Source organism: Pipra filicauda, unplaced genomic scaffold, assembly GCF_003945595.2.
Source record: "Pipra filicauda isolate LSUMZ 115617 unplaced genomic scaffold, ASM394559v2 scaffold114_size2234877_pilon, whole genome shotgun sequence".
Lineage (NCBI taxonomy): Eukaryota > Metazoa > Chordata > Aves > Passeriformes > Pipridae > Pipra > Pipra filicauda.
In genome coordinates this window covers 1,498,394-1,511,193 of record NW_024103596.1, presented here as the reverse complement: position 1 = coordinate 1,511,193, position 12,800 = coordinate 1,498,394, and the positions used below count along the sequence as shown (strand labels likewise).

General features: G+C 48.2%; 1 protein-coding gene across 1 annotated transcript in view; it reads right to left on the bottom strand.

The window, feature by feature from the left end:
* The window catches only part of XPR1 (xenotropic and polytropic retrovirus receptor 1), a 107,197-nt gene continuing 94,397 nt past the window's right edge, over positions 1 to 12,800 (bottom strand). Inside the window, exons 12-15 of the mRNA XM_027740615.2 lie at positions 3,362 to 3,528; positions 2,967 to 3,106; positions 2,000 to 2,221; positions 1 to 345 (exon numbers count right to left, since the gene is read on the bottom strand). Of these exons, the coding sequence (XP_027596416.1) occupies positions 285 to 345; positions 2,000 to 2,221; positions 2,967 to 3,106; positions 3,362 to 3,528 (590 nt within the window). The 3' untranslated portion in view covers positions 1 to 284. The remainder of the gene's footprint in view (positions 346 to 1,999; positions 2,222 to 2,966; positions 3,107 to 3,361; positions 3,529 to 12,800) is intronic.

Genomic DNA, 12,800 nt, shown 5'->3' with positions numbered 1-12,800 from the left:
TTCTTTCCTGAACTGTCCTCTTTATTGGCAAAACAAAGTAAAATATTTTATTTTTTTGTTTGTTTGTTTGTTTAAAATAGAACATTAAAATTAACCCAGAAGAAAAGAAACGAAACACAGTGAGCTTGTTGGAGTCCATAGGATCTGGTCTGGAAGAGCTCGGAAAACGTGTTCAGTGTTTTCTCCTGTTTTCAGCCGGAACTGTACCAGAGATTCGGGTTACTTGGGGAAGAGGGGAACAGAACGAGAAAACAAAGGATGTGGAATAAGAGAACGTGGCCATCTCATGTGTTGACTTCGTTTGCTAGGTCCTCTATCAATACCTTCGTGTCAGAAGCCTTGGACCTGGAAAAAACAAATGGAAAACTCTCACTGGGGAGAAGAAATCCCCTGTTACGACACACAGACAGTAAACTTGCAGTGCACTTGGGGGAAAAATGGGAAAAAAAAAAAAGTCTTTCTTACGCAGAGAGGGAATAAACAAGCTACTGGAACTGTTTCACACCCTCCCACTCCCACTGGGAATAGCGGAGCCTTATAAAGACACCCCAGCTGTCCCTCAGCATTCTCCTCCTGTGGCACTGCCCACGCCTCACCACGCCGGCCACCCTGTGCCCATGGCCAGTGTCACCTGCCAGGCTGTGACATCCAATGGCCAGGGACACCGTGGCACTGCTGGGTGTGGAACATCCATCCAGCCCTCCCCCCAAAACTCCACCAAACCCCTGCAGCAGAGATCCTGCTTGATCTGCCACTGGGCTGCACAAAGGAGCAGCAAGTTCTTTTGGGATACGTCACTCACATCTCCATTTGCTGTGTGTCAGAGGGGTAAACGGGAATGGTTGTAGGGAATCTGACCAGGCTTTGGCCCACATCCCTTCTGCATAAAGCTTTTCAATCTCTAGCAAGCTGTTGGTGTTGGTCCCATCTGTGTACTTTAAGCCAACACAGACATGAGCCAAGCACAGCCCGAGGGTTGTGGCTCAGGCCAGAGCACACCCTTCTCCTGACAGCCACAGCCTCCTCCTCCCACCCCTCCCATGCAGAGCTGCAGGGATTGCACAACACTCCTGACCCGCTGTGCTTCAGCATTCCCAGGAGTCCCAGCTTGTTCCCTGGCCAAAGGGCAGGGCTCTGCAGCTGTGCAGCTGGGGCAGGAGGGACACCAGGACTCGGAGCACCCTCTGATGCTCAGAGCACAGACACTGCAGGGAAGACAGGCAGCCAAGACAGTTCAGGGGCTGCGGTGGGGAAGCATTTGGGGCGTAGGAATGACGGGTGGGAAGAAAAAAATGCAGAGGTTTAGGTTTGAGAGAGGAAGGAGCCTGAAATCTCACATGTGAATGTTAACCGAAGGATAACTGGAATCTTATAGGATTGTAGAACGGTTTGGGTGGAAACAGACCTTCAAGATCATCTCCCTCCAACCCCCCTGCCACGGGCAGAGATGTCACTCACTAGATCCAGTTGCTCAGGCTCCATCCAACCTGGCCTTGGACACTTCCAGGGATGGGGCAGCCACAGCTTCTCTGGGCAACCTGTGGCAGGACCTCACCACCCTCACAGGGAAGAATTTCTTCTTAATATCTAATCTAAATCTGCTCTCAGTCTGTTTAAAACCATTGCCCCTTGTCCTGTCACTATCTGCCTGTATAAAAATTCCCTCTCCCTCCTTTTTTATAAGCCCCTAAAACGGTCAGCCAAGAAGAAGAGAGAACCTCTCTTCCAGCTTTGCATTTGTAATCTCTGGCAACTCCTACAGGCTATTTTTGCCGGAGGGGAATCTTGGAAAAAGGGAACTCCTTTTCCAAGTGCTTTACCAGAACCCCAAGATATGTAAAGGACGGATCAATTCCCTGGCAGAGGCACATCTGTTTACTCATTGGACCTTTTTTGTTTTGGCTGAGATCTCTGCCTGATTCCCAGTCCGTAAGTGGCCCCCAGGCATTAAGAGCAACGCCTGGAGGTGATTTTGCTGCACTAGAGAGGCAGGACGTACTGTGAAGCCAGACGAGGCCTGCGCAAGGACACGCTCAGGCTGCGCTTCCACTGCTTGTTCTTGCGGCGGTTCCGAACTCCGTCCTCCTGGTCCATCATCTGATCCAAGAGCGTCAGGTCGTCGGCGTTGAGCGGCGCCACGGAGATGTCCCTCACGGCACGGAACTCACCACAGTTGTTCAGGTGCTCGTTTTCCAGACGGAAGAAGTTCCACACAAACCGCCTGGATGGAGAAGAAGAGGAAATTGTCGAACGAGTTCCACTTTTACAGGCATTTCCTGTGTTTGGCAAAGCACTTGGATACCACTGACTCTTCTCATGGATCAAAGTGCCTCTGGGAATAGGCTGGGAGCAGGGAGAAACAGCCAGTGACTAACAGCAGCACCTGCAAGACATCTTCCCATCATTCATTGTCCTAACGATGACAGCCCTAATCTGGACAGCATGGAAAGCTAAAGACAACCTCCAGCATCTACCTGAGTCAGGGCCAGCTTCAAGTTCTTCTCAGGAAGATGTGGGGTTGGGTTTCCAGCTAGAGCACAAGTGTGTAAAGAGCCCTGGGGACCCTGCAGGATCCAAATCAATGACACAGAACCCAAATTAGCGTTTGGAAAAGCAGCAGAGATCAGAAAATTGGAAACTTGGGAATCGAGTCAAATTCCAACTGGAAATTTCAACTGGAAATTTTGAGGAGAAATTTGGTAAAAACTAACCTCTCAAGATTATGTCAAGGTTCAGAACAAACTGCAAGCACAGCGTGAAGGACACAGCCCCACACTGTGGCAGAGCCCTCTACACCTTTCTTCACTCAGCACCCTGCGTGGATTAAATATTCCTGTTAGACCCAGTTTTCCATTTCAAGGACTGTGCAGTCCACACCCAAGGATCAAGGCACTTTTTCCCCTCATGCTCATGTTACACAGTAAAAATGCAAAGGAGAAAGGAAGAGTTGAGTCCAGCAGCCTTACCGGAACACCTCAAGTGGGGCAAATACAGTAGAAATGATGTCCCCAGCGTAGGGAAAGATTTGCATGGAAGTGAGGGAGATCTGGATGGTCCACGCAAAACGCAGGATGACATCTTCTACAATGGCACAATAGTAGTATGCCTGAGGAAAACACAGGAACAGGACAGCTCATCAGACACGTCCTGCACAGAAGAGACCTCTTTGGGAAGCTACAGAATGTGCTGCTCGACCTTTAGCAAAGTGAACAGAAATGACCCGTTTGAAACAAATCAACTCTACTGCTGGAAAATCCCAGCCTGTAGCATGCAGTGGCCAACTGCAACATTCTCTAAACTCAGCAAGTTTGGCTAAAATATTAAAAGCCTTTCCTAGTGTCAGAGCAGGCTGCATACGCACTTTCTGTGGGTAGACAATCCCTTCTCGGAGAAAGGTGTTTTCACCAGCATTTTTGTCAAAGAGACCCCAGTCCATCTTCAGGTCCCAAATGAGTGTATAGCACGAGCTGATGAAACAGAAGATAATCCACAGGTAGAAGAACACTTGGGTGTCACTGTGGTTTTTAGCTGGAAAAGAGAAGAACAACACACTTCTGTAGAACTGAAAGCAGATTGCTTCTTATACCAGCTACTAACTGAGCAGTGGAAATCACACCCCTTTTATCCAAGTTCTGGGAAAACCCAACTAGCTAATCTGAACCAAAGTAAAAGCCTTACCAGGACCTGCTTTATATTGTTATTTAAATTCCACTTTCATCTCGTTCAGCATTTTGCACTTGGGATTGAAATTTACAGTAATGTTTGGAACGGGCTCCCCAGGGCAGTGGTCACAGCCCCAAGGTTCCCAGAGCTCAGGGAGTGTCTGGACAACGCTCTCAGGCACATGGTGGGATTTCTGGGGTGTCCTGTGCAGGGCCAGGAGTTGGACGCGATGATCCTTGAGGGTCTCTTCCACCTCAGGATATTCCATGATTTTGGACTTGTGGCAGAGCTGCCATTCTGGCTCTGAACAGCAGGTGGAAGCTGAGGGCCACATTTCACAAAGGACACGGGCTTGTACAAGGGATACAGCAATGAGGCAATGCTCAGTCAGGAGGGTTTGGTAAAAAAATATTTGAGTTTGTATAAACATGAACAACTGTGAATTAGTGCATTAAATGCCTAGAAGAGCATGGGCAGTACAGGAATTACCATTAGCCATTTCGGAGGTTGTGGTGGTGAGGGAAAATAAGCAAGGAGGCAGAAACACATTAACAAGTATGTATAAATCCTGAGGCGGCTCTGACTTTTAAATACCCATATAGGGTTCCTCTTTGGAAACGAGGGGACCGTGAGCCCACCATCTGCTCATCTCGGATATGTTTTTCCAACCAAGTTGTTTCCCATTCCCCTCTTAAAAGGTTACACTGCTCTCAATTCAGCTGCATTTCCCTACATCAGTTGGCTGGGGGAAAACAAAACAGATCTGATAATTCTGTTTGCTTTTGAAAAGATGGCTCATAAAATTCATACAAATAAAACACATTATGATGCTTTGGAAGGCTGAGGCACTTTGCATCTCACTGCTAGCAGGAATCTCCTCCTTTGGCAATTGCCCATTCACTGATTCCCTCTAACAAAGCAAATAACACTTACAGCACATAAAAGGCATAATGTTTTCAGTCCAAACCCGATGCCACACAGCACTGTTTTCCATACATGTGTCTTTAAAACAACAGAATCCCCGACGCTGATCACCGAGGGAGCAACAGGGCAATCTGCCCTCCCCTTCCCTTTGTGTTTCTAACAATTACAATCCAAATGTAACGCAGCAATCCGATAAAATTAATGGAGGTGAAAATGAGAGGCATCGTGTGAGAGCACGTTCCTCCCATTACGCCTTTCAGGCTTCCTGGACATGATGTGCAGGATATAGGTCAAATACACACACTCCTCCACTCAAAACACACCCCCTAAAGCAAACCTATTAACGGCGCTTATGCAGCAAAGCCTGTTCTGCACCGAAGCTTCTCCATCGGCGGAGGGAAAGGACATGGGATCGCTGCAGGTCTCAGGTTTGACCAGCTACCCTGCTTCTGGGCAAGGCTGGGAGCCTTTGGGCAGTGCCCCACATCCTCGCCTGTGCCCAGGGACTGGTCCAGCGCCGCATCTCTCCCGCTGCAGAGCCATGACGTCACCGGGAGCAGCGCACAAGTCCTGCGGAACACGGGCTCGGATGCCCAGGTACGTTAACGCTGCTGCCTGGAAAACATCTCCCCCAGCTATTTTTAAAGTGCAGCTGCCCACAGAAGGGGACACAGGTGAGGTTTTTGGAGCTTAGCAATGAGGGCTCTGCTGCGAGGTTTCGTTCTCGCCCATCAGCTCCTCCAAAGCCTCCACTACATTATTTCAGGAAGAAAAGGCAGATGCTGACATTCGGTGACTCAGAGACACTAAGCCTGTTCTTTCCAGCATTATTTTTAGCTCATTAGATCTCCATGTTTAGTTCCCACTACCAGATCCTAAAGGATAATTCAGAGGCAGTTGATGGCTTGTATGTGCTTTCTTAACACCTAAAATTCCCAAAAGCATCTTGAGAGGCTGCAATGCTTCCTATTATCTGAGTCTTGAAGGTTAGTTACATGATGCTGTTTTGCATTTGGTTTGTTTTTTTTTTTCCTTAATTCAAATAAACTGAGTCTTACTCCACACCCACGGAGCAGCCATGGAGAAGGCAGTGCAGCCAGTCCCATCCATCACCACGCCTTCAGCCACATCCCTGGCACGAGCCATGCCCTGCAGGTGCAGGGAGAAGAGCAGGGAAGTGGCACTGCTGGGTGCTCCTTTGGAGTTCTGCAGTCTGGCCCCTGACTATCATCTCAAACTACGTAAGGGGCTAACAAAACTGTATCCTAAGCTGGCAATTACATAGCAAGAGGGGATTTCAAAGGATCTTGCTGCTTAAACCTAAATCATGGAATGGGTCAGGTTGGAAGGGACCACACTGGGTCACCTGGTCCAAACTCCCTCCTCAAGCAGGTTCGTCCCAGGGCATGTGGCACAGGTTCTTGCATGCAATTACAGGAAGGTGAACTGGGAAGCAAAAGGCCCAATTGAGAAATTTTACGGCATTAACCTCGCCAATCTCAAAAGGATGTGCATGCTTTCAGTTAGGTTACCCCAGTCTCAGCTCCCTCTCCCTGCTTCTATCTCTGCACCAGCCTTTTCAGTGGCACCTGCTGTCACGCTGCTGGCCCCTTGCTCCTGCTTGCTCTCTCACCAACCCACTCTGCAATGCATTCAGCTCCTGAAAAAAAATTCATTAAAACCCCAAATCACTCCCTGGTAAAATGCTCTAATCAGAACCAGCCTATTGTCTTCAGCCCTGGACTCCAAGTCCCTTACTTTAATCACTTATTCTTTTCCTCCTGCCTGCAGTTCTGTTTGATACCTTCCTTCCTTCTGTCCTCATTGGTATTCAGCTGGTGTACAGAAATATGTTACTGCTCCAGGCAAGCAATTATAGCTCGGTCTCTGCTGGCTGGTCCTAGCAGCCCTCTTCACTGCTGCTCAGGGGAGAGAAAATCAAGGCATTCATATTCTGCCCAGAGGCTCCATCAACTCCTGGCCTGCCAGTTTTCCAGAAGCAATACAGAGCTCTGCATATGTATGATGATGTCAGGGTCTGTTTAAGCAGGAACTGTTTCATCCTGTGTTTCTTCTTTGTTTAATGATGTGCTAGAAAACACCAAAAACCACGAGAGAGGGAAACTCTCAGGATGAGAGAAGCGCTCTGGACACCTGGCAGATCTCTACCTTTCCAAGAAGGAAAAAAGAATAAGTTTTCAACATCCTATGGACTGCAGCAACCTTTTGGCAGCACCACTGCCAGTCCACCCAAGAGGGGCACAAAGGACCTTCCTACTTGATGCTCCAAAGGGCATCACCACGGAGCAACTTCCTGAGCTACAGTTACTCAAAGCAGCACGTGCAGGACAAAACACCACCAGCACAAAACCTCAGTGCATGAGGCTGCAGGTGCAGCTCTAACCCTGAGGATGGGCTGATCTCAGTGTTCACACTACCACGCTTGCAACTGGTGTTCAGTTATGTCAGAGGCTGTTTGAGTCCACAGTGCCCTGCTGTCTCCACTTGCCACAAAGCCGTTGGGAAGCAGAGAACCACGGGAGCTGTTTGCAGCCTTCACCACAAAATTTCCATTAGCATCCTCAGTTTACCCTATAAAAGGCTATTCCAGCAGACACTCTGCACAAATACACCTGCAAATTGCTCCAGAAGGTCAACTAGATAAATAATGGATGGCTTCCACCTTTGAACTGAAGCTGTGAATGGCCACAGTCCCAGAAAACAGCCAAAGGCACTTGCAGCAGCAGAATTTACTGCCTGCAAAAACTGCTGACAGACAGTATCTTGGATTCCCAAACCAGCCCCAGGGGCCACAGTATCTGACTGGCATTCTGAGGTAATACTGCTCTGTAGGAGTTATGGCCCCTTCGAAACACAGGCAAGAGAAAAGGTTGCTTTCCATCAAAGGGAGACTGCAAATGTTATCCCGAACGCTCTTAATATTGACTTTACTTCCAAAGAATACTATCTGTTTACCCTGCTGAATTATTCCTGAGAATGTAAACACTATATAATATTCAACACAGCAAAAATCAATGCCATGTATTATTGAAGGGCTGGATAAGAGCACAATGGCCCTCGATAAGCATTCCTGGTGTGTCAGCTGTCGTGGCTGGCTGTGGTCTGTGCTGATGGGGAAGGCTGGGATAAAAGCTGTAGGAAGCAGGAGGTTATCAGGGAACACAGCCAGGTAAGCCCTGATACATATCAGCCAACACCGACCCAGCCACGGCAGCTCTGCCAGCTAAAAACCTCTTGGTCCAGGCAAGCCAAATTCAGCCTCAACTGCAGATTTAAGCAGGAGCAAAGCACAAACAGATACATTTACAGTGTGCGAGGCAAGACACCGGAGCACTGAGCAGGCCTGGGGATGATGTGTGCCCATTAACTCCATCCCAGCACACCACAGGAGCGAGGTGACAGCCCGAAGTGACTTATCTACATAAGACCTGCCATCAGAGTGACACCCCAAAGCATTTGTCTAACACCTCACTGCTCCCAGTGCAGCATTACAGCTCCCTCAGTAATTAGATGTCTTAATGAGGGGTGAGCAGCAGCGCTGCCTTCCTGCCCAGCCAGCGTGTCCCACCGTTTAACACTGATCAATGGCAGAGCCAGGACATGACAGTGGACTTAATGCAGTAAAAAGGCAAATTATCCATAGGAGCACGTGGAGGACTTGCCACCTTGTGCTGACGGGCTTTGCCAAGTCCTATTTCGCAGGAAGAACCTCCTGTTGGATTGTGCAAACCTCTGCGATTGCCTCCAGGCACAATTTAAAGCAAAGCAGCAAAACACAGCACAGTGAAGAACTGTCAGGAGGCAACATCTCATTTCTTCTTGATTTGTAGAGCAGGGAAATCCCCAAATCGTGTTTGGACAAAAATCCTCTGCAGGTTTGCACTGGGTTTGTAGGACAATACAACCGTGTCTAATTTCAAGGCATGGCAGCAAACTCATGGCTTTTACCTCACAGACAAGTGTGACTTAATTGCAAACAGGAGGAAGCATTATCAGTCATGGCTGAGATTTGAGCTGATTCTTCTCCTGGAGGCTTGTCTAGCATTTGAGAGGTGTTCGTAGGGGATGTTTAATCACTACCTTGAGAAGGATGTGGTTTCCAATATAAGCGTTTGCCAGCAGTCTCACTAATAAGATGTTTGGATTCACAACCAGAAATAAATAGCTTCGTAATCAGGACCTTCAGTGGACAATTTAGGGATTGGGACACAATGTCATCTGCTACCTCTATAGTGCTTTGAGGTCCAACAGCAGATTCTTTCAAAATATAATAGCAACCAAAAAACCACTAAAACAAAATAAATTGTTGAAAGATTGCATATCATGCATTTCTGCAACACCACAGAACTCCAAATCCTGTCCAGATCTGACAGGAAGATCGCTTGTAATGCAGTCAGTTGCTTTTCTTAAAATGTTCCATTAAAAAAAAAGGTCAGGCTTCCCCTCTTAAGTGCCTGTGAAATGAAGTATCAGTAGGTCACTCTTTTTACTTACACCTCATTCATTAGCGTTCCCATTTCCCCAGCCACCTTTAACACCAAAGTGTAATAAGTGATACAATGATATGCTTAGTGCACTTTCCAAATCCCAGCTCTTAAAGCCCAACTCCTCTCAGCTGCAATCCTAAGAAGCAAACCCAGGGATCACGCAGCCATGGGGTGCCCAGGTCACCTCTCCCCCATGGAGTGTCCCCCAGTGTCCTGCTTGACATCTGCAGACCTACAAAGCACAGCAAGATTTCCCAGTGGGGTTTTATGCCTCATTTGTGCAGGGTGTGGTGGCAGTTCCCGAAATCACTCTAACCCCCCCTTCCCAGGCTGCCCATGGAGCAGAGGTTGCTGTCTCCTCTCTCCTTCCCCGCTCACTTACCGCAGGCTCACCGGCACCTCCGCCCCGGCCAGGGTGGTCCTGCCACAGACTTCCTGGAGTGCTCCTCACTCTTACCAGCTCCAACCCAAAGCAACATCACTGGGATGGGTGTTTAAGCAACCAGAGGAGCTAACAAGCTGGCCTGGAGAAACCAGGGTGCCACAGAGCCCCACGTCAAATCCGGGAGGAGGTCAGAGGCCGGGATGGAAATGTTTGCCCACGGCAATGCCTCCCAAATCCTCACTAATGACACCGCTGCTGCTCTGATGGAAAGGATCAGAAAGACTGGCTAATGAACACAACTCATTACCGAAGGCCTCCTGGGCACAGGATGACAGGGTTTCAGACACAAATTCATCCTAGCTCACAGCAATGTGACAGACGTTGCATGTTTTGGCTCCAAATAATCATCCTGACGGAGTTGCCAGTGTGCTGTGCTAAGGGAAGCCGTGCGAAAGCGGGGAGCATTAAGAAAGAAGCCAGTTAATCCCATTACAAAGTTTGTTTTACTTGAAGAGGTCAATCCAAGCACTCTGTAAGGCTCTCATGACACCTAAATCAAACTCTGACAGCTCTTTCAGCACTGAGAAGGAGGGGGAGAGATGGGAGGTCTTGTACTGACGCAGAACTGAGGGAACAGGATCTCACAAATGCTACTTGCTTCATTCCTTTGTGATTTCTTTTTTTAGAATTTTTGTACTTCTTTAAAAAGGAAATTCTGCTTGTCCACTTATTTTGCCTTGCCCCACTCCCTAGAAATGAAATTATCTCAGTTGAGGCACTATACACTGTTGCACCAATGTCTGATTCCTGTAAAAGCAATTTTAGCCCCAGTTCTCACATCACCTCGTTCCCTCCTGCTGTAACCATGTAGGATCACAGTGAATTATTGTCCCACCTACCAGCAAACTCACTCCACGGGGTCGCAACCTGCAGGTTCTAACAGGGTATTGACAAGGGCTGAGTGACACAACCACCACCCAGAGCTCCAGCAGCAGAGCCGAGGTGCAGCCAGGTACCTCCTGCAGCTCCCAGCGCCACAGCTGGATGTCACCCCAGCCTCTCCCTGTTCCTGCTGTGCACCACCATCCTTCCCCTGAAGTCCCAGCCTTCCCCAGGGCTCTGCATGGGGACAGACCGTGGGAGAACCAGCGATGCATCCCAGCGTGACATCGGCTATGCCAGCCGGTGTCACCGCTGGTAACGGCTGAAGCCACCGTGATTAATGAGGACTGGGAGCAGTTACCAGAACTAGGCATCTTCCACTGCATTTTCCAAAAAAGCAGCACATTTCCCGTTCTTCCTCTGGTCAGACCTGGTCGAACCTCTCTGTTAGTAAGGGACGGTCCAACACCTTCCTGCAAAAGCCCATTAATCACAGGGTGGCTCTTGCCTTGACACTTCGTGTCTCTATTCCTTGGAAAAGCAAGGAATTCCACCATTTTCTCTTAGGCTGGCTTTAAAAAAAAAAAATTAGATATTACTCCAGAGAAACCTGTTTCTGAAGTGATGGTGAGAGCACAGACAGAACCACTACTCTTCAGAGACAGCCCTATTTAGTTAACTTCAGTATTTTTAATTACTGCCAATTTCCTGGGCTGTTTAATGAGAAAGTGCGTGGCAGTTCCATTATCTTAGACCGACCTAAGGCTCTCCAGGGCACCCCCAAGCCAATGACAGCTAGTGTTCAGCAGGCTCATTTGGAGTGCCTGGAAAAGGCGTGGGAGCAGGATGGAAGAAGAGACACTTACTCAAGTTTCCAGGTCACACAGATTAACTTTGGAATAATTTGGAGGTTAATAAATAGCAGGATACTGCTCAGATCACAAGGATTTCATCGAATAAGCTGTGTAAATCAAACTGACAATGTCCATAAACCATTCTACCTTCCAGCTGGAGGATAAAATCCCACATAGCCAATTTTAACCCAATACCATGGTAAAGAACAAATGGTCAGGTTGAACCAGCAAATCCCACAAAACAAGAAAATGATGGAAGAGAACAAAGCACTAAAGAAGTTCAGTTCTTCAAGTACAGAAGTCAAATCTATATTCTATGTGAGCCAGGTATTTCCAATGACATCATGGGAGCAAAAGCCATCAAGGTAAGAGAAAACTGACAGCAGAAAAAACATGATGTGTCTCATTTTACAAAGAATAAAGCTGGAGCATAAAAACATGCCTAAAGCTTAAGAAATGACCAGCACTCCTAGAAGTAGTACAACACAACTCCAGCTGCACTGTTTCTCAGAAGAGCTGCCACCTAAACAAAACAATTTTGTCTTATACAGCCTGAGCCAGGTCCAAGTGAGCAGTGAAAACAAGGCTTGTTATTCCAGGTATGTCAGTGTACCTTATTTAATGCAAGCACACTTTATACAAGAGGGATCCCTATTGATTTCCATCTCTGGAGCCCTCAAGATATAAGAAGGACATGGACCTGTTGGAGCAAGTCCAGATGAGGCCACTAAGATGCTGTAAGAGCTGGAGCACCTCTGCTATGGAGACAGGCTGAGAGAATAGGGATTGTTCAGCCCGGAGAGGAGAAGGCTCCAGGGAGACCTCAGAGTCCCTTCCAGTGCCTAAATAGGCTCCAAGAGAGCTGGAGAGGGACTATGGACAAGGACCCGGAGTGATAGAAAAAGGGGGAATGGTTTCCCACTGACAGAGGGCAGGGTTAGATGGGATATTGGGAAGAAATTCTTCCCTGTGAGGGTGGTGAGGCCCTGGTACAGGTTGCCCAGAGAAGCTGTGGCTGCCCCATCCCTGGAAGTGTTCAAGGTCAGGTTGGATGGGGCTCTGAACAACCTGATCTAGTGGAAGGGTCCCTGCCCATGGCAGGAGGTTGGAACAAGATGTTCTTTAAGGTCCCCTCCAACCCATAACACTCTATGACTCTAGGAATGCTGTGATAAGCTGGACTCCAGTGGGAGTTGCTTTACTGGTGCATTTGTCATGCAAAGCACATCTGCTTTTGGCAGAGTGAAAACACTGCAAAAAGTAGTTGTGTGTCAAAACAACACTGCACTCGGGGTAAATATTCTGCTGCAGGCTTGGGCTTAATCATTTCTTTCCCCAGCACCACGTAGGTTTCTGTAGACATTAAGTAAGGCAATATAATACCCTGTTAGCTGGCTCTGGGGAAAGATACTCAGCACTGCCAGGGAACTTAATGCCAGCACCGAACTCCTTAGTGCAAAGAAAGGGTGGGAAAGAGGTGGGGACAGACAGAGGCTTCTGGAGCGGCCAGGGACTGGGTCCCCCAGTTGCCAGGTAGCTTAGAGTTACAGCTATGCCTCATTTGCCTGAGCAAACATACCCCGC